The sequence below is a fragment of the Brachycentrus maculatus genome, unplaced genomic scaffold (assembly GCF_059751285.1).
Source record: "Brachycentrus maculatus isolate JH-2025_06_01 unplaced genomic scaffold, ASM5975128v1 h1tg000114l, whole genome shotgun sequence".
NCBI lineage: Eukaryota > Metazoa > Arthropoda > Insecta > Trichoptera > Brachycentridae > Brachycentrus > Brachycentrus maculatus.
In genome coordinates, this window is record NW_028280867.1 from 377,718 (window position 1) to 404,976 (window position 27,259).

At 34.2% G+C, this 27,259-nt stretch overlaps 1 protein-coding gene across 3 annotated transcripts in view; it reads left to right on the forward strand.

Annotated features, from left to right (window-relative positions):
* The window catches only part of swm (Zinc finger protein swm), a 63,987-nt gene that overhangs the window by 16,382 nt on the left and 20,346 nt on the right, over nucleotides 1–27,259 (forward strand). For all 3 annotated transcript variants that reach the window (XM_088259207.1, XM_088259208.1, XM_088259210.1), the window contains exons 11-18: nucleotides 1,048–1,175; nucleotides 3,347–3,507; nucleotides 4,361–4,492; nucleotides 6,760–6,867; nucleotides 8,921–9,160; nucleotides 16,765–16,894; nucleotides 17,445–17,557; nucleotides 19,921–19,986. In XM_088259207.1, the coding sequence (XP_088115333.1) occupies nucleotides 1,048–1,175; nucleotides 3,347–3,507; nucleotides 4,361–4,492; nucleotides 6,760–6,867; nucleotides 8,921–9,160; nucleotides 16,765–16,894; nucleotides 17,445–17,557; nucleotides 19,921–19,986 (1,078 nt within the window). The remainder of the gene's footprint in view (nucleotides 1–1,047; nucleotides 1,176–3,346; nucleotides 3,508–4,360; nucleotides 4,493–6,759; nucleotides 6,868–8,920; nucleotides 9,161–16,764; nucleotides 16,895–17,444; nucleotides 17,558–19,920; nucleotides 19,987–27,259) is intronic.

Sequence of the window (27,259 nt, forward strand, 5' to 3'; positions counted from 1 at the left end):
TGATGTCCGTCAATTGATAAATGCTATTCCTTTCAAATTAGTTTGATCAAACGTTTTATTTTGTATTTCATTTAATTTCAATACTGATAGCACAACTTGGCCTAGGCAGTGGATAGGCATTGTCATATCTTTAAGGGGAGATAATGACAATATGTATTTTCTGCATATGTAGCTTTTAGTCAACTTTTGTTACGTTACCCTCCCTTAACCGGTTAACTGCCAGGAGCGTCTTAAGAGGCATAATTTTCCGTGAACGGAGCGCCGCTCATACATAAATTACGTCTTAAGACGCCCTGTTTTAAATGGGCTTTTAGTAAAGAATATCAAGTAAATAAAATGTACAAATATATTGAACGCATAGTGACATCTATTGAGAATATCTTTGCATACTTAGAATTGAAACAGAATTTGTTTTTACCACTTTAAACGTAAATTAAAGAGAGCTTTGTCGTCAGAACAACTAATGGCGCTCAGGGTTGTCCAATAATCACCGAGTTGCCGTCACTGCCGAATCTGATGACAGTGATTTTAGTGTCAATTCTGATGATTTTTAATTTTTAATTTTTTAAAATCAAAGTGTGTGTGTGTGTGTGTGTGTGTGTATACTTTTAATATTAAACTAACATAAACAATTACTTTTGACATATAATTTAGTTTTCATATTTTCTATGACAAATTTTGTGACAACCCTGCACCATGAACAATTAATTTTATGATAATGGATAAATGACTGAACGACTGGTGCGCTCTTCATTTGTTTGGCAAGTTTTATCAATAAACGTTATTACACTTTCAATAACAATATGTTTAGAAGGTTTTATTTTTGTGGTAAAATTCGCGGCGTGCTGGGTACCGCCATACATGTACCTGCCGGCAGTTAACCGCTTAAAGTATCTTTAAGAGCTTAGAATAAGCTCGTTGTATGAATTAAGTCTTCACTGTATTATGTGAAATTGTCTGTTTTTGAGATTACATTACAGTATCACCAATGACCGATGGCATAAGTTCAACTTTCTAGGATGGTCTAATTTTCTTTTTTTGTTCCAGGCCGGAGGATCTCCGGAACAGCATGGGCCCCATGATGCCCAAGGCCCCCGTGATGATGGTGCGCCCGGCCGCGCAGCTCCACCCCGCCATGAACCAGCCCCCCCCGCCCGGAAACTATCCTCGAAGAGGTGACTATAACCTCAACTATACGGTGTTGTCCCAGATACTGTCTAAAGGCGGAGACTGACCGGAGCATTTCGTCATATCGTAACATGTTACAATGCGAGCATTCGTATAGTCAGTACAGCGGGCCGAGCAGCTCGCCGCTCGTTCCGAATGCTCTATCCGAAGTCGGATGCAATTTTAGGTTAATACAGGGTTGCCAATCTGTGGGAAATTCCCCAAACTGCTGGGAATTTGTGGGGATTGGCACTATATATATATTTTTTGCTTCATTTGGAGTAAGCAGTAATTTATTAAAATCACAGAACCAAGAATCGCGTCTTCGTCGTCCGACATTTTAACTACAATACGAATGCAATGTTGCAAAGATTCATACCGATTTTGGGTTATCGATTCAGATTTTCAGATTATTTGGTGTGACATATGGCAACACTGAGCACAAGGCCACTAGCGAGCACTGATCGCGGTCAGTCAGCAATGCCGTAACGTCATAACGTAACATGCTCGCCGCGAGCGAAGTTACAATGTTTTGTTACGACGAAATGCTCTGGTCAGTCTCCGCCTTAACAGTAAATACTAGCAGTTAATTTGCAGAGGTTCTTCTATTTGGAATTTCTAGTTATAGGTGACTCAACTTAAGATTGTCCGCCTCTGTAGTGTAATGGTCAGCACGCCCGGGTACCATTCTGGAGGTCCCGGGTTCCATTAATATTATAAATAATCACATAAATTTAAGTGATTTTTTCACTCTAATATTTATTTAATATTACCCTGAACTGGTACCTGAAGCGGAGGGCTGATCACCTTTCCTTCATGTGAAAATGACCAAGATAACACTCCGTTTATATGATGCAGTGCCCTATGCACCATTGGGGTGTGGGTGAGGGTTTGAATGAATGAACTTAAGATGAAACATCTACTATTACTACTACTATCATCACCATAATGCCACACTTTTCTCTCCTTAATAATAATCCCTTTCCGCACCCCAATGGTGCATAGGGCACTGCTTCATATAAACGCAGTGTTATCTCGATCGATTACACATGAAGGAAAGGTGATCAGCCCTCCACTTCAGGTACCAGTCCAGTGTAATATTAAATGAATATTAGAGTGAAAAAATCACTTATATTTAATAAACCCCCCTGGGAATCGAACCCGGGACCTCCAGAAAGGTAGGCGAGCATGCTGACCATTACACTACGGAGGCGGACTCTCTCCTTACATTGTTTCTCTCCTTACATTTTTAATTTTTTTTATTTATTTACTTAGGTCTAGGGTCTAGGGATCTTATGTCACAGCGACCATATTAGGTCTATTGCCACCTCCCTCTGTGTCATAGCTCACTCTCAAGACCTACGTGAGTCATGTAGCTCACAACCTGCCTTGGTGGTAGAAGCTTCACCTTCTCGGAGTCCAGTAGTGGTCCTCCGAGGATGTGACTTAAATTGCGACCGAGTGCGTCACAGTTATAGAGAATGTGGATGGGTGTTTTGTTATTCTCCATACAAAACCTGCAGACTGTGGAGCCATGTTGTCTAATTTTTAACATGTCGCTCACTCCTTTCAACAACGTCATATATCTAAAATTGTCAATTTTCATTTATGCATGTTTTCGGAATGCCTAGAAAATGTACTATATCCCAGCAAAAGCGGCATATTTTTAACTTAATATTTACCCGCTACAGGGCAGTAAGTGTTGTTTTTGCATTTTGAAGAAAAGGCATTGTTTAATTATTCTTTTTAAATATTATTCAAATGGAGAAAAAACATTCAAGTTTTACCGAAAAAGATGTGTTGCACAGTAAAAAGTTTTATAAGTGGCTTGATATTTATTTGTAATACATTGTATTATATTCTTAAACTTTAAAAACAATCTCCTGAAAAATCAAGTTTTTTTGATATATGACGTTGAAAGGAGTGAGCGATGTGTTTCCTCAGTCTGCAGTGTCCAGTCAAGGTCCTCGTTAGGATCCTTATTTGCCTGTTAAGCTTTAAAGCTTCTGTGGTGAATTTCCCCGAGTAGCCTGTGATCAGTTCCTTTCCGTGTTTCATCCCTGAGCTGTTGGACCAGATCTCTTGGCTCTTGTCCATGGCCCAGGTTTTTAGACTGAACTTGGTGGCTTCTCTGTACGGCAAATTTTTTTTGTTAATTGATTTGACTAATTTTTTGTAGCCTTCTTCGCAGGGGGCAACCAGGTGAGCCGCCACCCGCCGCCCAAGGGGGCCGTCGGGGGCAACTGCTCCCTCGAGCTCAAGAAGGTCCCGCGGGGGCTCAATGACATCTCGCACCTCAACAACCACTTCACCAAGTTCGGCAAGATTGTCAACATACAGGTATGCCAACTCCTTCTCGTAAAGAAAAAAATATATGTATTAATTGTCAAATCACTACTTAGTTTTATTTTATTCACAACATCTTGAGTGTGTCCAAATTGTTGTTCAAAAAAAATCTGAATTTTGTGAACAAGTATTTGGACACACTCAAGATGTTGTGAATAAATTGTCTGGTCAAATTATAAGCTTAAATGATGAAAGTGAAAATGATATTTTCTGGCGTTTCTCATGTGTGTGATTAAAATCCAGGATTCGGACCTCACATACTAATAAAGGAGTTTCCGCTCAATAAAAGGCTTCTTTTCATCTCACCAATAGATGTCTCTAGTGATTCAAGAACAATGTTTCAGAATTGGTTCATATACATATATAGAACTTCCAAAAATTTGAGTGGTGTGGTTATCAAGAATGGGTAGAATTGGTGAATGTTACATGTGTGTAAAGTGATCACTTAAACCAGCCTACGACGGTCGTCAGCCTCGTAAATGCCCAGACTTCCATATTCTTCTTCATCTTTGATGAGATTTAAAAAAATAATATGAAAATAACTCCTGTAATTGGAGATAATCCAGATTTTGTGAACAAGCATTTGGACACACTCAAAATGTTGTATTTTACATATTATTAATATTTTAAAAGTAATATTTTATTGTTTAAAAACACATCAAATTAATATTGTGACAATTGTTTCGCCTAGTTATGGCATTTTCATACAAATGTGAAGATTTAATGGACTGACGGTCCTTCAATAGCTTTACAATTCTAAGGTACTTAAGTAATAGTTCTTTAGGTACTAAGTAATCGTTTTAACTTTAAATTATTTTAAAAAAAAAAAATTGTCTCTTATTGGCAGGTCTGCTACGAAGGCGACCCAGAGGCGGCCATCATCACATTCTCGAGCCACACGGAGGCCAACGTGGCGTACAAAAGTACGGAAGCTGTGCTCAACAACCGATTCATCAAGGTGTTCTGGCATAATGCAGAGGTAAGGCATATACATATATACATATCGCACACTCCTTTCAACAACGTCAGATATCAAAAATCGACAATTTTCAGTTGTGCGTGTTTTCGGAATGCCCCGAAAATGTACTATATCCCAGCAAAAGCAGCATATTTTTAAATTAATATTTACCTGCTGCAGGGCAGAAAGTGTTGTTTTTGCATTTTTAAGAAAAGCTTTTATTAATTTTTTTTTAATATTTTTCAAATGGAGAAAAAACATTTGGGTTTTACCTAAATGGATCTGTTGCACAGTAAAAAGTTGAATAAGTGGCTTGATATTTATTTTTAATACATTTTATTATATTTTTAAACTTTAAAAATGATCTCGAATGCGATCTCTCAGAAGAATGTGCGACAAAACGATGTATGATAGATGTGCGAATAGTGAAATAAGGAAGGAATGCAAAGCTGAGATAAGCATTATCGATAAAATTAAGAAAGGTGTGTTGAGATGGTTTGGACATGTGGAACGAATGAGTGACGAAAGAACGGTAAAACAAATTTATGAGGCGAATGTTAGTGGGAAAAGAAGCTGAGGAAGACCGAGAAAAACATGGCACGATCAGGTATGCCAAATACTTGAAAGTGGTCAGGTTAGGAGTCGTAGCAATCGGCGGGTATGTATGAGGAGATGCATGAACGTGGAAGAGGCGAAGAATGTTTGCAAGGACAGAGTGGTGTGGCGATCTATTCTCTCTGCCTACCCCTGCGGGAAGCGGCGGGATGGTTAGTTAGTTAGTTAGTTTTAAAAATGATCTCCTGAAAAATCGGGTTTTTTGATATATGAATGACGTTGTTGAAAGGAGTGAGCGATATTTCTAAGACAGCGTCGGCATAGATTGTTTCACATTCCTATGCACGGGACAAACCTGCCAATGGTTATGCCTGTAGGAAGAGCTACCGCTACGTTGAACAATATCTCAATATCATATTGATCTGTTCCATGTGTCTGGAGGAGTTTTCCGAAGTGAGATTCTTCTACACCTTTAGTAATAGTATTCTTGCTTATTTAAAAAATTTGTCAATGTATACACATAAAATTTTAGTTTGTTTTGTTTATGTTAATTATAAATCGAACCCAGGACCTCCAGTATATTACATTACAGAGGCGGACAATTAAATTTTTTTTTTTTTTTTTTACCGGGGGGGGGTTAAATAAATATCAAGTGATTTTTTCACTTTTATATTCATTCAATATTACCCTGGACTGGTACCTGAAGCGGAGGGCTGATCACCTTTCCTTCATATGGTCATGATCAAGATAACACTGTGTTTATATGATGCAGTGCCCTATGCACCATTGGTTGCAGATGAGGGTTTGAAGTGAAGAATTATAAATAAATAAATTTAATTGAATTCAATTGAATATACTCTGCAAGGAAACTGGATTTCTCATTTAGAGCGCAGATACATTTCACACAATGTAGTGTGAAAAAGTAAACTGAAATAATAAAAAAAAATGTCGTGGATGGGTTTACAGATAATGCAGGATAGTAACCCCTTGACCGATGAGTTTTGACAAAGGTTTTAATTGAAAAGTGGACTGTTTTTCTTTAAATTTTTAATGGTGAAATAACGCATTATTGAAAGGCATTTACCTGTCTGAGTGTGACCGATCGTTGTCGCTCAGTTTAAATTTCTTCAAAAGAGTGGGCGTATATGAAAGCCCGCGTTTTTAATCAAAACCTAGTGATATTTATTTCTGAAGTGGCACTTGTACCACCATCCGTGCTTGTATTCAACCCTTTCCGGTCCCCCAAAATTAAAAAAAAAATCTAGGTAGACAATTACACTCCAATTGGAAAAAATAAACTTTTGTTCTCTGCTCCATGTACTGTTGTAATAGATACGAGTGACAAAAATGTAATAGATTTATATTATCCACTGACACTTCGTGATGGAATTGCATTTTTAATTTATTATTAGATTAAAACCAATATTTTTAGCTTTTCCACTTTTTTATTTGACCAGCGACCGGGTTTCGTCGTTACCGACATCATCAGACTGGTGATGTCGGTAACGACGAAACCCGGTCGCTGGTCAAATAAAAAAGTGGAAAAGCTAAAAATATTGGTTTTAATCTAATAATAAATTAACAAAAATGTAAGCTTGGAATTTAAATAAATAATACTTATGATGAAAAAAATTTTGAATTACATCCGACATGGGACCTAAGAGGAAAAAATCGATGTCGAATGAGATTCGACATTGGACCAGTAAGGGTTAAGTGATGTATTTTGATTCCAGAGCAAGCAAGAAAACGTGCCTCCCGGACAGAGAGCTCCCGTTAAGGAGAAACCAGCCGTTCCCAACCAACATCACAACAACAATAACAACCACGTGTCTCACAACAAGGTTAGTGTAATGTGGTGACGTGGCGGAAGGTTATCGGCAAAAGATTACTAGTATTTTGACTTTGGTTTATTACAAACAAGTATTACTAGGTAGCCCTGAGTGAGTGACTGCTTTCCAGGAGACACTAATCCATGGTTGGGTAATATATCCAAAATAAAACAAGGGTTTTATTGGATTGAATTCTACATTTATTTATGTATATCTTAATACGTGACGCATTTCGTCTTCTTAAGACATTATTAAACACTATTATCAAACACATATCGCTCACTCCTTTCAAGAACGTCATAAATCAAAAATCGTCAATTTTCAGCTGTGCACGTTTTCGGAATGCCCAGAAAATTTACTATATCTCAGCAAAAGCAGCATATTTTTAACTTAATATTTAACCGCTACAGGGCAGAAAGTGTTGTTTTTTCATTTTGAAGAAAATGTATTGTTTAATTATTTTTTTCAATAAACTAAATATTTTTCAAATGGAGAAAAAAACTTCAGGTTTTACCTAAAAAGATCTGTTGCACAGTAAAAAGTTCAGTAAGTGGCTTGATATATATTTTTAATACATTGTATTATATTTTTAAACTTTAAAAACGTTCTCCTGAAAAATCAAGTATTTTGATTTATGACGTTCTTGAAAGGAGTGAGCGATATGAGTGTTTGATAATGTCCTAAGAAGACAAAACGCGTCACGTATTTATTTATTTTATTTTATTTATTCGGGAATTGTACAGCTTACATATAAAAAAATTATATAATAAAGAATAGTTACATTAGCAATAATAAACATTACATTACATTAACAAAAAATGGTTACGTTAAAAAAAAAAGCCAATTAAACAATTCCACATTTATGTCATAAAACTATTAAAAAACATTCAGAGATAAAAAAAGGGTGTTATATAAAATAATAGATTTAGCAGGAAGGAGAAGGAAATATACATATACAATATAAGGAAGATATACATAAATAAATGTAGAATTCAATCCAACAAAAACCTTGTTTTATTTTGGATATATTACCCAACAATTCAATATGGAATTCTACCAACTGTTTGCAGTTACAATAGACACTAATCTAGAATGCCGTCAGTCAAGCACCAGCTTCGTCTATCTATCCTCAGACATACATTCCACACGACCTGCCCAGCTCCACTTTAGTTCCGCAATTCTTTGAGCCACATATCGCAGGTTAAATGCCAAAGGGCCACAATGCGGAAAATAATAATTTTACTCTTGATTTCAAAAATGGTTTCTAAATTGTCAACATTTTCATATTCGTAAGACACCCATGATTCCAGTGTTAGAAATGGACATTTCTAACGCTAAAATCATGGGTGTCTTTTTCAAATATGAAAATGTTGACGGTTTAGATACCATTTCGCTCACTCCTTTTGGAGGCGCAATCATAAAAATTGTAATTTTATAAAATACAATATGACGTCCAAATTATTTTGTCAAACGTCCTACTTGGTTCCTAAAACGTCTAATTTAAATTTAAAAACCTGTATATAAAAGTTAACAGAACTTCATATATCGCTCACTCCTTTCAACAACATCAAATTATAAAAAATCGACAATTTTCAGTTGTTCATGTTTTTGGAATGCCCAGAAAATATACTATATCCCAGCAAAAGAGGCATATTTTAATATTCACTTGCTACAGGGTAGAAAATGTTGTTTTTGCATTTTAAAGAAAAGGTATTGTTTGATTATTTTTTTAATACATTAAATATTTTTCAAATGGAGAAAAAACCTTCAGGTTTTACCCAAAAAGATCTGTTGCACAGTAAAAAGTTCAATAAGTGGTTTGATATTTATTTTGAATACATTTTATTATATTTTGAAACTCTAAAAACAATCTGAAAAATCAAGTTTTTTGATATATGACGTTGTTGAAAGCAGTAAGCGATTTGTGGAATAAAGATTTTTTTTTATTGTGGTCTTGGATTGTCACCTTGGACTTTATCCCTATCGAAAAATTAGTATTTCGTACCTATTGTTTGTAAATAGGTGGATGAAGAGATTGTATTGAAATGTTATATGATTTTGGCAGGTACTCATCAACAAGGACAATCTGAAGATCACCAACACGGCGCTGGCGGAGGCCAAGCAGCAGCGGATACAGAAGAAGGCCGAGGAGGGGCGGACCAACGGCGAGGCCCCCAGTCCCGCGGAGCCCCCCGCCCCTGAGGGCGACGCGCCGGTGCCGGCCGAGGGCGTGCAGGCCCCCGCCAAGCCCGACACAGCAACCGCCGTACCAGTCTTCGCCAAGCCAGAGAGCAATCCGTCCGTGGTGAGTTGGCACCCCTGATCCTTCTTATTTAGCACACCATAGTGCAGTGTTCTGCAAACTTTTCAAACTTCTATTCAAGGTACCTACCAACTAATGTGTAAAAACAACTAGCCGTAACTCAAGTTACGGCAGTTTGACGTTACACGGCTCAAAGCATTCTTATAACTGGCCTCTAACATATACAATCACAGATTTTGCTCCATCTCTTTCCTTTACCCAGATATCTATTATGCAAATAGCTACAAAATTGTATTAATTTGATACATGTTTGGGCAAAAAGCATCACTTTAAGGTTCTTTGAAACTCGTTTATCTCAAAACTACTGTTTTTAACTTGCGGCTATTTGCCTTTGCATATCAGCCAAATTAAGAAATTTCAGAGGTGCATATTTACCATATTATGGTAAATATATACCAATATAACATATTTAACATATAATGTTTATATTATTTTTTGACATCTCATCAAAGATGAAGAAGAATATGTATATTACATCTCACCAATAGATGTCTCTAGTGAAGTTCTAGTGATTCAAGAACAAGGTTTCTAAATTGGTTCATAAACATAGAACTTCCGAAAATTTGAGTAGTGTGGTTGTCAATAATGGGTAGAATTGGTGAATGTTACACGTGTGTAAAGTGATCACTTAAACCAGCCTATGACGATCGTCAGCCCCGTAAATGCCCAGACTTCCATATTCTTCTTCATCTTTGAAAAGATGTCAAAAAATAATATGAAAATAACTCCTGTAATTGGAGATAATCCAAATTTTGTGAACAAGTATTTGGACACACTCAAAATGTTGTATTTAATGTTTAATGAGAAATGCCTACTTAATTAAGCACAGGCAATCAAAATTTGGAGCATTGTTTTATTTTCATAGAACCAGACTTTTTTCCGCAGCACACAAACTAATTACCATGGTACACCAGTGTGCGGCGACACACACTTAACGGGACAATGCCATAGTGTGCCAGCTAGCTAACTTCTGGTGTCTGGCTGTGGTCCCGTGGTTAGTGTCGCGGCCTCTTGAGTCCGAGTTTCTCGGTTCTAACCCACTCTACCACAATTTCCTTACCTATTTCTAATAATGAGCTGCTTAGGCTCACAGAAATAGTATGAAATTGAAGTATTTTTATAAATAATAAAAGCACAATCAAAAAAAACTTGTCAAAACAGCTCCGTAAGTTGAAATAGATTCAGAGGGGATATTTGCATCTAAAGTCTGTAATTTTTTGCATGTATAGAAATACTGTAATTGGTGTTACGGCCCAGCATTCGTTATTCCACCAGAGGTCACATATCGCTCACTCCTTTCAAGAACGTCATAATTCAAAAAACCACAATTTTTAGGTGTGCATATTTTCGAAATGCCCAGAAAATGTGCTATATTCCAGCTAAAGAGGCATATTTTTAACTTAATATTTACCCGCTACAGGGCAGAAAGTGTTGTTTTTGCATTTTGAAGAAAAGGTATTGTATAATTATTTTTTTAAATATACTAAATATTTTTCAAATGGAGAAAAAACCTTCAGGTTTTACCTAATAAGTTCTGATGCACAGTAAAAAGTTCAGTAAGTGGCTTGATATTTATTTTTAATACATTGTATTATATTTTTTAACTTTAAAAACGTTCTCTTGAAAAATCATGTATTTTGATTTATGACGTTCTTGAAAGGAGTGAGCGATATCTATTCATGCCCGATTTATTTTTAAGAATGTATACTAGATATTTTTTGTTGTTATTTTTTTTTTTAAATATATAGAAAAATATTTTTATAATTTCTCCTTATAAACTCCTTACCTTTCAATAACTCTTTTCTTTTCTAAACTGTAGAATTATTTCGAAGAAAAACTTATTTTTTTAGCTGAAAACGGTGTTTTATGAAAAAAAAAAAACAATTACTGAAATGCTCTACACATACCACCGTACGTCATACGCGCGGTTTTTCTTCACATTCCGCGCTTACCCATATGACCTACGGGCACGAGAAAAGATATCTGTATTATTTTTTGACATCTCATCAAAGATAAAGAATATGGAAGTCTGGTCATTTACGGGGCTTACAACCGTCATAGGCTGGTTTAAGTGATTACTTTACACACATGTAACATTCACCTATTCTACCCATTATTGACAACTACACTACTCAAATTCTTGGAAGTTCTATATATATGAACCAATTTAGAAACCTTGTTCTTGAAACACTAGAACTTCACTAGAGACATCTATTGGTGAGATGTAAAGAAGCTTTTTACTAAGCAGAAACTCTTATATTAGTATGTGAGGTCACACATTATTTGGACACACTCAAAATATTGTAAAAGATATCTGTTCCAAAAATATTTAATGCGTACCGGATACACTGACAATATTTTGTGACAGCAAATGTTGTGATTTTTTCGCTTGTTTATGAAAAATATGCCTGAAAATAACCCAAAGGTAGGGTGGGTAAAATGCTACCTGGATTTAGATAAAATTTGGTTGCGACTTAACGAATGCTGGGCCTTAAGGGTCGAATTCCTTAGCTTGTTAAACTACCACAACAGTATACTATGGACAATGGCAATCTTAGAACATATTTTCAAGGACCTAAAACACGCCAGCTCACATATCGCTCACTCCTTTCAACGTCATATATCAAAAAACTTGATTTTTCAAGAGCTCGTTTTTAAAGTTTAAAAATATGCCTAATAAAATGTATTAAAAATAAAGCCACTTATTGAACTTATGATTTTTTGATTATGACGTTCTTTAAAGTTTAAAAATATAATACAATGTATTAAAAATTAATATCAACCCACTTATTGAACTTTTTACTGTGCAACAGATTTTTTTAGTTAAAACCTGAATGTTTTTTCTCCATTTGAAAAATATTTATAGTTTATTTAAAAAAATAATTGAACAATACCTTTTCTTCAAAATTCTAAAATACCACTTTCTGCCCTGTAGCGGGTAAATATTAAGTTTAAAATATGCCGCTTTTGCTGGGATATAGTACATTTCCTTGGCATTCCGAAAACATGCACAACTGAAAATTGACGATTTTTTATATGTGACGTTGTCGAAAGGAGTGAGCGATATGTCTGGTAGAACAGATAGCTAACGAAAGAATGGAATAAAAACGATAAATGCCTCATCTCGAGCTGAGACACCTATATAAGCAGCTGATAGATACTATTTTAAAATGTGTAAACTGTAAATAGTTTTGACCACACTGGTGATCTAACTGTTCTTAAAAACCTGTTATAGAATAAATTATTTGTAGAATCACTCATCAATTTGTTTCTTAAATCCCTCCAGGTGTAATCAACTATTTGTAGTAAATTTTATATGTTTATTTTTTTGTATATTAAAAACATGGATAACTTTGTGGTATGGTAATAAAACACTCACCTTACCATTCATTGTTTACTTTGTGTAATATCACTTTTTTAAAAACACTTATTTGTGGTTACCGTGTAACTACCGGTTTTGGAAAATTATTCCATCATCAGGTCATTAAAATTCAGATAAAATTATTAAAATTAAAATAAAATTATTAGGATTTGACAATATATATTTTTTTTTTAAAGAGAGAAAGACGACAAATGAATCACAATGGGAATATTTTCAAAAGTGGACTAGAAGTTAAATTTAGTTGGTTATTTATTTGGTCCCTGAAGCGCAGAAGTGATCACCTTGCCTTCATGTAAGTAACAATCAAGATAACACTGCGTACATATGATGCAGTGCACTATCCACCATTGGGTGCGGATAATGGTTAGAAGAAGAGATATAAAGTGATTTTTTTTTTACAAGTAAATGATTTATTTTGGTAGATTTTAATATGTATTTTGAATATTATCAAAATTAAATTAAGCCAAAAGTAACTATTTTACCGTATTTTTCCATATTTTCTGATAATCCAACATTTTAACCAAAGGTGACAGTGGTTCTCCTGTATATTTTTATAATGAGGCCCCACTTGAGTTTGCTCCAAAGTTTATGAACCTCTGACCTCAATATCAGCACATTGACTCACTGTCCATTGCAAGTAGAGACATGTACCGTCCTCAGTTTCTCCCACTGTCCACACAGATTCTCAAACTTCTGTATTAAATTATTATTTATTATTAGTATTAATAATACTCTAACAGCTGTTAGGATGATGCACACACATTTTTTATATGTTTAAAAACCATTACATTGAAATTAGATATACACATATCGCTCACTCCTTTCAACAATGTCATAAATTAAAAGACTTGATTTTTTTAGGAGATTGTTTTTAATGTTTAAAAATATAATACAATGTATTAAAAATAAATATAAAACCACTTATTGAACTTTTTGCTGTGCAACAGATCTTGTTACGTAAAACCTGAATGTTTTTCTCCATTTGAAAAATATTTAGTATATTTGAAAAAATAATTAAACCTTTTCTTCAAAATGCAAAAACAATACATTCTGCCCTGTAGCGGGTAGATATTAAGTTAAAAATATGCCGCTTTTGCTGGGATATAGAACATTTTCTGGACATTCGGAAAACATGCACAACTGAAAATTGAAGATTTTTGATATATGACGTTGTTGAAAGGAGCGAGCGATATCTAATTTTTATATACATAGTTTTTAAACATATTAAAAAACCACATGCACATACTTTTAATAAATTTATTTACAAATATAAAATATTAAAAATCATAGTAGCTTATACTTAGAATCTGAAATGAAAGAAGACATTTAACAAACAAAAAAAAAGTAATTTTTAGTAATATCATGAAGAAGGTAAAAGAAGAGTCCACCTCCGTAGAGTAGAAGTTTGACTACCTTTTTGGAGGTTCCAGGTTCGATTCCCAGGGTGGGTGGGTCAAAATAAACATAAGTGATTTTTCACTCCGATAATTATTCAATATGTATCTGTCTGATTACATTTTAAGAGTTTTTTTGAGAACTATTTGACAATCCTTGGGAAAATCAAAATTGTAAGTCACCATTGCAGTATTGAATCACTTGAGCCACGTTTGGCAATGCAAGTCTCCTCACTCTTGTGGAAACCTGTCACCGGCGTACACGGCAGAGTGCAGTCACCTGTGTATGTGTTCACTTTACCAAAAATAATTGTGAAAAATTGTTTTTAATTTTATACCAAAATGGAAGTGGATCATAATGAAAATATTGTAAGTTGTCTGATTAAGGTTCTAACTGATATTTGTGAGTTATTAAAATTAAATTGCGTTTGGTGTTTTTGCTGCGTAATATGTGCACTGCGTATTAAATGACGTATGTTATATAGTCCGCCTCCGAAGTGTAATGGTCAGTTCGCTCGGCTACCGTTCTGGAGGTCCCGGGTTCGATTCCCAAGGGGGGTAAAACAAATATAAGTGATTTTTTCACTGTAATATTTATTCAATATTACCATGGACCGGTACCTGAAGCGGAGGGCTGATCACCTTTCCTTCATGTGTAAACGATCAAGATAACACTGCGTTTATATGAAGCAGTGCCCTATGCACCATTGGGGTGCGGATAAGGGTTTTATTATTATTATTATTATTATGTTATATAGTATCTGAAAATCTGCAAATTACAGTGAAACCTGTATTTTTCGTTTTTTAAGGGGCTAAAAAAAACTGGAATGGGGAGGAAATGTAAATGCGGGGGGTGTTGGAATTTTTTTAAAATTTTTTCATTTATTTTCTTGAAAATCGTGCAGATGAGATTTTTTGCCTTCAAAAATCTGAATGGAGGAACGTTGAAACTAACTAAATTGTGGATATTGAAAGAAACATTTTACATTTTTTTTAAAAATAGTAACTACTTATCGAATAAAACGAACAAAAATGTTAAAACCATAAACACTAAACAAAAAAAATCGTTTTCTTTCTCTCTTTCAAAATTTTATTTTTGTACAAATGTCAGACTGTAATAGTGTTATTTTAATGACCTGTTGATGGAATGATTATTCCGGAACCGGTAGTCACGAATCAGTGTTAATTACGGTGGTATTACACAAAGTGAAGGATGATTGATAAGGAGAGTGTTATATTACCGTACCGCAAAGTTAACAATGCTTTCAACATACCAAATATAAATTTTCATTTTGCTAGAGTGTTACAGAAGGGAAATCGGGCAGAAGTCCGATCTCCTGGCTCCGGAATATACGAGATTGGACGGGGAACAGGACTGTTTAGATCTGCCCAAGACAAGGACATTTCGCTCACTCCTTTCAAGAACGTCATAAATCAAAAATCGTCAATTTTCAGTTGTGCATGTTTTCGGAATGCCCAGAAAATGTACTATATCCCAGCAAAAAAGACATTTTTAACTTAATATTTACCCGCTACAGGGCAGAAAGTGTTGTTTTTGCATTTTGAAGAAATGGTATTGTTTAATTATTTTTTTAAAATATACTTAATATTTTTCAAATGGAGAAAAAACCTTCAGGTTTTACCTAAAAAGATCTGTTGCACAGTAAATAGTTCAGTAAGTGGCTTCATATTTATTTTTAATACATTGTATTATATTTTTAAACTTTTAAAACGTTCTCCTGAAAAATCAAGTTTTTTGATTTATGACGTTCTTGAAAGAAGTGAGCGATTTGTGGAGGTCCTCAACAAAACGTTATTCCATTATAAATGATTTTAAGTAATCTGGAATTCTAGATTGTAAAATTGTTACATTTTAGTGCGATTTAATTATCTTATATTGGTTTTTGTGGCAACTTTAATTAAGATTTCGATAGAGTACAGTAAACAGAACAGATTTGCATTTAAAAGATTTTTTTGCTGTGGCTGTGTTTGGCCAACTTTTATAGCTATTGGTTTCGGGAACAGCTATTTTGGGGGCGGCGTGTTGCCGCGTTGTGTGATCACGAGTTGGTGATCGTGTTTGTTAATGCAAAGGAGTGGTGCACAGAATGAAAACAAAATGATGTACATACTTACAGTTGGTTCCTTTATTGAAATAAATGCGATTCTATACTAAATGTATATAAAACCCTTATCCGCACCCAAATGGTGCATAGGGCACTGTCATTTAAACGCAGTGTTACCTTGATCGTTGTTACATGAAGGAAAGGTGATCAGCCTTCCGCTTCAGGTACCAGTCCATGGTAATTTTGAATAAATATTACAGTGAAAAAATCACAAATATTTTTTTTTACCCCCTTTGGGAATCGAACCCGGAACCTCCAGAACGGTAGCCGAGCGTGCTGACCATTACACTACGGAGGCGGAAAAAATACTAAATATTGGAATCAAATAATGACAAATAATTTACAATATATGGAGTTAAAGAAAATTAAGTGAAGATCTAAATAAAACGTCTGTTTGCGTCAACGATCCAAGCAGTTCTCGCGGCTTTTTAGCTCTCTCGCTTCAGAGTCGGGTCCGCTCGAAAATCTTCAGTTTAGTTCATATCGAAACGCTTCTGTACAGCTTATGTCAGCGCGGCAACCCAACGGTGTTACCTCACAATATTGGAAATTTAACTTTTTGTTGAGGACCTCCACAATTACTCTCAAGTGATAGACGACGTCAGGGGGACCTGACATGACACGTACGGAAGAAGTGATTACATTTACATTACATTTGTGATATGGGCTGTCTCTTTGTTCCAGGAAATGGCCGCCCTTGTGAAGAAGAGAGGAGAAGGTCACGTGAAGATAGTCCAAGGGATCAGGAAACGCACGCAGCTACTCCTGGAGAAGCAAATAGCTCAGACCAAAATACTGCTGGATAGGCTTGAAGGTCAGTCACTTTTCCACTCATTTGAAAGTAACAGAAACACATCGAACAAAACCTAACACATCACTCACTCCTTTCAAGAACGTCATAAATCAAAAGATTTTTCAGGAGAACGTTTTTAATGTTTAAAACTATATTACAATGTATTAAAAATAAATATCAAGCCACTTATTGAACTTTTACTGTGCAACACATCTTTTTAGGTAAAACCTGAAAGTTTTTTCTCCACTTCAAAAATATTTAGTATATTTTTTTAAAAAAATTAAACAATACCTTCAAACAAACCTTGTCTTCAAAATGCAAAAATAACATTTTTTGCCTGTAGCGGGTAAATATTAAGTTTAAAATATGCCTTTTTTGCTGGGATATATGTAGTACACTTTCTGGGCATTCCGAAAACATGCGCAACTGAAAATTGATCATTTTTGATTTATGACGTTCTTGAAAGGAGTGAGCGATGTGTCAAAATTTAAAAATAACTCCCGAGTGGAAAAACACTGATCTGTGAACAAGGATTCGGATACTCAAAATTTCTTTTTTTGTTGCTTTCCAGCGAATCCGACGCCCGCTCAGCGCGTGGAGATCCTCAGAACCCTTAAGATCATCCAGGGCAATGTGGAGAAGACCAGGAAAGACCTCATTACGATGAACAAAACCGGCCAGCAGGTTTGTCCCATACCACTCATATGTATACCTGTATACCTACTACTTGTCACTAATAACCTTACGTGATTCAGAAGACGCGTTAAACAATAATGTACTATCCAATTATGTATATATATATATATAAATATATATATTTTTTCCCTTACACCAACTCGGCTGTCCAAACTTAAAACACAGTAAAGGACTTTTTTTTGTAGTACTACAAAAAATTTCCCTTACTGTGTTTTGAGTTTGGACAGCCGAACTGTGAATATTGATTTTATTAATATTTATTTATTTTATTTTTAATTAATTAATTAATTTCATAGATACATACATTATTTTTTACTATATGTGTTACGGCTCTTTAGGCATGGCCTGTGTTGAGCCGAAATACTTACATGTTACTACAATTTTTTATTTTTTAAAAAATATATAATTTTTTTATTGTAAGATTATATACATTGCATACACTACATACAATAACAATTCACAGTATAAAGGTTTTACAATAAAATAATTACACCTGGACTTTAATGAATTCACTTACCTTGTCCCTACCAACGAGAAGCAACCATCGACGGACACTGTCCTTAAAGACATGATCACTAATGGAATTCTTAATGGTTACGGGCAGCAAATTAAATATCGCTCACTCCTTTCAACAACGTCATATATCAAAAATCGATCATTTTCAGTTGTGCATGTTTTTGGAATGCCCATAAAATGTACTATATCCCAGCAAAAGCGGCATATTTTTAACTTAATATTTACCCGCTACAGGGCAGAAAGTGTTGTTTTGGCATTTTGAAGAAAAGGTATGGTTTAATTATTTTTTATTAAATAAACTGAATATTTTTCAAATGGAGAAAAAATCTTCAGGTTTTACCTTAAAAGATGTGTTGCACATTAAAAAGTTCAATAAGTGGCTTGATATTTATTTTTAATACATTGTATTATTTTCATAGCTCCAAAATTGTTCTAACTTATTCCACAAAGACTATTTGTTAGATGTTAATTCCCTAAGTTTGTGTAAATTTAAAAATTTGCTTAGATTATTTATAGAAGAGACAGATTTAAGCTCCTTTTTCTTTTAGCACATGAACGCTAGCTTTTTACTTTTTCATCTTTTCTATGTTTTTAAGTTTTTAATTTTATTTAAAAAAAAAATTGTTTTCTGAGAGTTAAGTATTTTTTTGTATTTTATATTAAGTTTTTTGTTTACAACATTTTGAGTGTGTCCAAATACTTGTTCACAAAATCTGGATTATCTCCAATTACAGGAGTTATTTTCATATTATTTTTTGACATCTCATCAAAGATGAAGAAGAATATGGAAGTCTGGGCATTTACGGGGCTGACGACCGTCATAGGCTGGTTTAAGTGATCACTTTACACACGTGTAACATTCACCAATTCTACCCATTATTGACAACCACACTACTCAAATTCTTGGAAGTTCCATATATATGAACCAATTTAGAAACATCTCTTTACATCTCACCAATAGATGTCTCTAGTGATTCAAGAACAAGGTTTCTAAATTGGTTCATATATATGGAACTTCCAAGAATTTGGGTAGTGTGGTTGTCAATAATGGGTAGAATTGGTGAATGTTACACGTGTGTAAAGTGATCACTTAAACCAGCCTATGACGATCGTCAGCCCCGTAAATGCCCAGACTTCCATATTCTTTTTCATCTTTGATGAGATATCAAAAAATAATAGGTTTTTTGTTATTTTGTATTAACTAATTCTACTTGGAAACCTATACCCTTATACCCTGTACTATGACTATTTATTTTGTATACCCACACACAGGCCATGCCTTTGTGGGATCTCTTTTTGTATTAATTTTTATATTTTATTATTTTTTTTTGTATTTGAATTTATGCTATGTAATGTAATGTGGAAGACCGAGAAAAACATGGCACGATCAGGTATGCCAAATACTTGAAAATGGTCAGGTTAGGAGTCGTAACAATCGGCGGGTATGTATGAGGAGATGCATGAACGTGGAAGAGGCGAAGAATGTTTGCAAGGACAGAGTGGTGTGGCGCTCTATTCTCTCTGCCTACCCCTGCGGTGAAGCGGCGTGATGGTTAGTTAGTTAGTTAGTTAGTTAGAAAAAAATTAAATGAAAAAATTCTTAAACTGAAAAAACGGTCTCCTGAAATATCAAGTTTTTTGATTTATGACGTTGTTGGAAAGAGTGAGCGATATCTTTTGCGCAAGGAATATCTTTGGTACAGTATTTGGTGATAAATGTAACAATTTCTTTTCAGTTCTCACTTTACTACATTGACTTTTCCGACATGCATTTATTTAGGAAGCAGAAATCTTTTTTTCAAGCAGAAATAAAATTGAAATGATGTGTTTTGCAGCAGGAAGAGGCGGGTGTTGCGGACACTTTGAGCAAAATGTCCCTCGGTACTAAGCGCAAATATACGGTTAGGCCCAAACGCATACAGACATGTGTATCCCCATCCATTCTGTGTTTTGTGTCCTGCATATAACTGTATTGTATATTTATTACACCGCACACATTGTATGTTCTCCCGTTACTTGTATGTTTGTACGTTGGAGGGTTATTTAGAATTTCCAAATATATACATATACAGTAAGTCCTGTGCCCGCCTCTGTAGTGTAATGGTCAGCACGCTCGGTTACCGTTCTGGAGGTCCCGGGTTCGATTCCCAGGGGGGGTCAAACAAATTTAAGTGATTTTTTCACTTTATTCATTTATTCAATATTACCCTGGACTGGTACCTGAAGCGGAGGGCTGATCACCTTTCCTTTGTGTTAACGATCAAGATAACACTGTGTTTTTACAATGCTAACACTGTGTTTTTACAATGCAGTGCCCTATGCACCATTGGGGTGCGGATAAGGGTTTAATGATATATATATATATATATATATATATATATATATATATATATATATATATATATATATATATATATATATATATATATATATATATATATATATATATATATATATATATATATATATATATATATATATATATATATATATATATATATATATATATATATATATATATATATATATATATATATATATATATATATATATATATATATATATATATATATATATATATATATATATATATATATATATATATATATATATATATATATATATATATATATATATATATATATATATATATATATATATATATATATATATATATATATATATATATATATATATATATATATATATATATATATATATATATATATATATATATATATATATATATATATATATATATATATATATATATATATATATATATATATATATATATATATATATATATATATATATATATATATATATATATATATATATATATATATATATATATATATATATATATATATATATATATATATATATATATATATATATATATATATATATATATATATATATATATATATATATATATATATATATATATATATATATATATATATATATATATATAAAGGGTCCGCCAAATAACTTTTTTTTTTTGAAAATGCTATAAGTGCTATCGAGTGTAGCTTCGGCTGTGTGGCACGTAGCGCCGTCCTGTTGAAACCAAATGTTGCCAATATCCTCCTCTTCAATTTTTGTGAACAAAAATCCGTTCAACATGGCCCGATAACGATCGCCATTGACTGTAACGGCCACTCCTTGCTCATTTTCAAAGAAAAATGGCCCAATTATGCCTCTGGACCAAAATCCGCACCAAACAGTGACTCGTTTTGGGTGTACCGGCTTTTCAATGTATGCGTGCGGGTTTTCTGTGCCCCAAATACGACAATTTTGCTTGTTTACATACCCGCCAAGATCAAAATGATCTTCATCCGAAAAGATGATTTTTTTGGCAAAATCGGCATCTTCTGTAAGTCGATCGCAGGCCCACTCAGCGAAGCGAAAACGCATTGGATGGTCAGTTGGCTTCAACTCCTGAACCAATTGGACTTTGTATGGCGTCATACCAAGGTCTTTATGCAAAATTCGTCTCAATGATGTCTCCGAAATGTTCAATTGTTGAGAACGACGGTGAATTGATGTTGATGGCGCTTCACGCACACTTTCTGCCACAACATCGATATTCTCGGGTGTACGCACTGTTTTTGGCTTTTCACGCTTTGGTTTATCGATGAGGATGCCAGTTTCTTTCACTTTTTTCACAAGATAACGAACATACGGAGCTGACGGTGCTTCTCTTCTTCCAAAAACCGTACGCAATTTTCGCACACATTCTGCAACATTACCATGATTTTCAAAGTAATGTCGCAATATTTCCCAGCGTTGTTCAAGCGTATACACAACCATATTCGCTCAGCGGAAGGATAAAACTAATTATCTGTCAAATCAGACATGAGCTAAGTGTTACCATTCACGAAATAAGCACTAGTTGAAAAAAAAAACTTTAGATGGCGGACCCTATATATATATATATATATATATATATATATATATATATATATATATATATATATATATATATATATAAATAAAACATGTACAGCAAGTCCTGTACTTATGTGATTAATCCGTTCCAAAGGTTTTCGTGAAAGCCATAAAAAATATATTTATAATAATTATTTTTTGACATCTTATCAAAGATAGTAGAAGAATATGGAAGTCTGGGCTTTTACGGGCCTGACGACCATCGTAGGCTGGTTTGGTAGGTTTTCATAGGTAGTGATCACTTTACACATGTGTAACATTCACCGATTCTACCCATTATTGACAACCACCAGTAGAGGAATTACTGTATATGTGCGACCCTCTGACATACAAATATATCATGTTGAAGCATCCTTGTTTATAGTGGCCGGTCAACTCACATATTCAAACTGTGTCATTTTGTAACGTAATAATGTCAATTGGCGATTTTTTTGAGAGTGAGATGATCTTTGGAAGAAGAAAAAAAGTAAAAAGGCATTTCTTTGCTAAATCATTTCCACTATCTCCTTATCGCAACACCCTTGAGGTAGTATTTTACGAAAATGCCGCTTTGTAAATTATCCAAATTGATTATTATTTTATAAGTCCGCCTTCATAATGGTCAACACACTCGGCTACCGTACTGGAGGTCCCGGGTACGATTCCCAGGAGGCGAGGTCAAATAAATATAAAATATTTACAGGTAATTTTTAAATTGATTCAATACTACCCCGGACTGGTACCTGAAGCGGAGGGCCGATCACGTTTCCTTCATGTGTTTTCAATTCAATTTTCAATTCAATTCAATTTATTCAATAATTAATATATACATTACAAACAAACATTTAAGGCGTATACATTAAAAAAACAAATTAAAAATTACGCAAGAAGACTCTTGTTAAATGTGTAGAAGAATCTCGCTTCGGAAAACTCCTTCGGACACATGGAACAGATCAATATCCAATGTGATATTGTTCAACATAGCGGTAGCTCTTCCTACAGGCATAACCATCGGCAGGTTGGTCCTGTGTATAGGAATGTGAAACAATCTATGCCGACGCTGTCTTATCGAGATAACACAGCATTTATATGATGCAGTGCCCTATGCACCATTGGGGGTGATAAAGAGGTCAAGGGATCTTGCATCCCTTTTGCCACTGCGACCATATTAGGTCTATTGTGACCTGAAGAAGATACATATACATATATCTAGTCAATATTGCCAATTTTACACTTTGTTTTTTTATTGAATCACACAGTTTGAATATGTTATGACTGGAAATAAGACAAGGAATTTTGATTCACGCTTGTTTTGCATACATTTACATATATCGCTCACTCCTTTCAAGAACGTCATAAATCAAAAATCGACAATTTTCAGTTGTGCATATTTTCGGAATGCCCAGAAAATATACTATATCCCAGCAAAAGAGGCATATTTTTAACATAATATTTACCCGCTACAGGGCAGAAAGTGTTGTTTTTGCATTTTGAATAAAAGGTATTGTTTAATTATTCTTTTAAATATTCTAAATATTTTTCAAATGGAGAAAAAACCTTCAGGTTTTACCTAAAAAGATCTGTTGCACAGTAAAAAGTTCAGTAAGTGGCTTGATATTTATTTTTAATACATTGTATTCTATTTTTAAACTTTAAAAACGTTCTCCTGAAAAATCGAGTATTTTGATTTATGACGTTCTTGAAAGGAGTGAGCGATATTGCATCATATGACATTGTGTTTTGTTTTTCATTAATAGATTTTCTTATTTACACTGAGATTTCATCCGTAAAAATGGAGTTGAACAGTTTTTAGTCACCATTTTGATTTGTAGAATTTTTTGACAATTATTTTGGATATTCGTTTGGTCAGTAAATAGATTTGACCATATTTTTATCTTATAGTACATATTTTCAATAGATTTTTTAAAAATAGTATAGGGTGTTTTTTTTTGAGGTTTCTTTTTTAAATTGGCAATATTGTTTCTACAGACTTGTCACTTGACGATTGACAGTTGATATGTAGTTAGTACGTTTTGCCATTTCACAGTGAATTGACTGAATGACCATTATAGTCCATTATATGACCGTCCATTATATGACCGTCGTAGGTTCGTTGGATGGGCTGAAAACAATATTCAGCTTGATTTATCATTTTCAATGCGAAGTTGTGTTCACCGATGAGGCACATTTTTGGTTAAATGGCTGTCAACAAGCAGAATTGCCAAATTCGAAGTGGAGAAAACCCGGAAGCCTTGTCGAGACGCCCTTACATCCGTTAAAAGTCACTGTTTGGTGTGCTTTATGGGCAGGTGGAATCATTGGCCCATATTTTTTTAAAGACAATGTCGGCCGGAATGTTACGGTCAATAGAGAGCGCTACAGAACCATGATTACTGACTTCTTCGTACCTCAGTTGAATGGCATTGTTATGACAGAGATGTGGTCTCAACAAGATGGCGGGGTCACCAATTATGGGTTCTAGTTGAACACCAACTTAAATTAACAGAAGGGAAGCAAGATGAAAGCGGATTACTTTTAACACAAATTTATTCAGTTCTAGAAAATGACAGTCAAGAAATATTTAAGAATAATCGCGTGATTCTAATGTAAACGTAGTTGGAGGGGGACGTGTCGATCACTGGACGACGGAATGTGACGTTCTGGTTTTTGTTCGGCCCGAGCTCGGTTTGCGTGTTCGATTATGCTCGTTCGTTCGATTGTTGTGGGTTGCCACAGCGCAACATGCCACACGGCGGGTGCCATCATCAATTCACTGCGAGAAATTTGAATTTGTATACCTCTAAAAAAAAACACCGTATATTTAGTTTTCTTTTTATACATACATATTTTATATTTGTTGTATCTTGTATGTGAAATATTTTTGCACGAAGTACGCTGTTATAATTTTTTATATTTTCTCGATATTAATTTAAAACTTATGATTTATGAAATAATTTTTTAACACTATTGGTTTCTGCTTTCCTGATACTAATAGTGTTAATTTTAAACCAAATTTAGTTACATCTTTTAGTAATTTTAGTGATTAGTAATACAAAATTATGGCAACATTGTTGGTTAAATTAATTTCTAACATATCGCTCACTCCTTTCAAGAACGTCATAAATCAAAAATCGTCAATTTTCAGTTGTGCATGTTTTCGAAATGCCCAGAAAAGATACTATATCCCAGCAAAAGAGGCATATTTTTAACTTAATATTTACCCGCTACAGGGCAGAAAGTGTTGTTTTTGCATTTTGAAGAAAAGGTTTTGTTTAATTTTTTTTTTAAATATAATAAATATTTTTCAAATGGACAAAAAACCTTCAGGTTTTACCTAAAAATATCTGTTGCACAGTAAAAAGTTCAATAGTGGCTTGATATTTCTTTTTTATAAATTGCATTATATTTTTAAACTTTAAAAAACTTCTCCTGAAAAATCACGTTTTTTGATTAATGACGTTCTTGAAAGGAGTGAGCGATATGCATTTATTCGTAAAGGCCAAATTGACGAAAATCTGCTATAATTTTGACATCTCAACGTAGATGAAGAAGAATATGATTGTCTGGGTATTTACAGGGCTAAAGACCCATCATTGGTTTGAGTGATCACTTAACGCATTAACTACCGAAAGCCGACTAGTTGGCTTTTCGCTGGCTACCGTAAACGACCGAACACCGATAGGTCGGTTTTTCTACGTACTGGGAACAATTCACCCAATTACACAAACCACTATATCTATTTCAAATTTGAACATTTTCATTTAAAAATAATATTTACTACGAACTAAAAATAAAATTAAATAAATGAGCACTATTATTTGTAGTCGTCCGCCTCCGTAGTGTAATGGTCGGCATGCTCGGCCACCGTTCCGGAGGTCCCGGGTTCGATTCCCAGGGGGGTTTAATAAATATAAGTGATTTTTTCACTCTAATATTTATTCAATGTTACACTGGACTGGTATCTGATGCGGAGGGCTGATCACCTTTCCTTCATGTGTAAACGATCGAGATAACACTGCGTTTGTATGAAGCAGTGCCCTATGCACCTTTGGGGTGCGGTAAGGATTTAAAAAAAAATATATATACAACATTTTGAGTGTGTCTCATGTGTGTGATTATAATCCAGGATTCGGATCTCACATACTAATATAAGAGTTTCTGCTTAGTAAAAAAGCTTCTTTACATTTCGCCAATAGATGTCTCTAGTGAAGTTCTAGTGATTCGAGAACAAGGTTTCTAAATTGATTCATGTATATAGAACTTCCAAGAATTTGAGTAGTGTGATTGTCAATAATGGGTGGAATTGGTGAATGTTACACGTGTGTAAAGTGATCACTTAAACCAGCCTATGACGGTCGTCAGCCCCGTAAATGCCCAGACTTCCATATTCTTCTTCATCTTTGATGAGATGTCAAAAAATAATATCAAACAATTGGTTCAGAAATTATGAATGTTTTTGTTAAAATGTGCAAATTTTGCTAGTAGTACAAATTTGCATGGTATTTAAGGAAAGTCGTAAAAAATTCGTAAGTAAATAAAGTGTTGATACACATGTAACTTTCACCATTCACCAAGTAAACTTTCACTTTCACCAAGTACAAAATTTAACTAAAAATTTCACCATCCTACTTATGATTGACTACCACACTGCTGGAAAAAATATATAATACAGTGAAACCTCTATCTATCGTTCCTCGAATAATCGTTTTCCCGGATGTGTCGTTTATTTCTTCCTCCCGACTTCATTTCATACTAAACTAAACCGCTTCGATCGTTTCTCTATCACCATTTACCGCATTTATCGTTCAAATTAAGCTGCATATTTAATACATTTTGTCTGTTTTTTTTACATTATTTCCAATTTTCTTACATTCAACGGCAACGTATGGGATAGAAACTATCGAAAGCTTGGGTAACCGATAGCAGGAGAGGTCAATATTGATGAAAAGGAGCCGCTGCCTGTATCTGCATTTGCAGAAGCGTGCACACTCTTTGAAAGAAAACTTTCTACAACGCACATTCAATAACCGATGCTGAAAAAAATACTATTTGCAAAGCCGAAAACTTTGCATCTAAAACATGTATTCTTCTTAGAATTTTAGCGTTATGCAGATTGGGAGGACGGTATCTTTACTCGGTCGTATCTATTTGCGTATTGACCTCTTAATCCGCATTCATTGTTTTCCCGCATTCATAGTTTATTTTAATAGGTCCCTATAGAGATAGAGGTTTCACTGT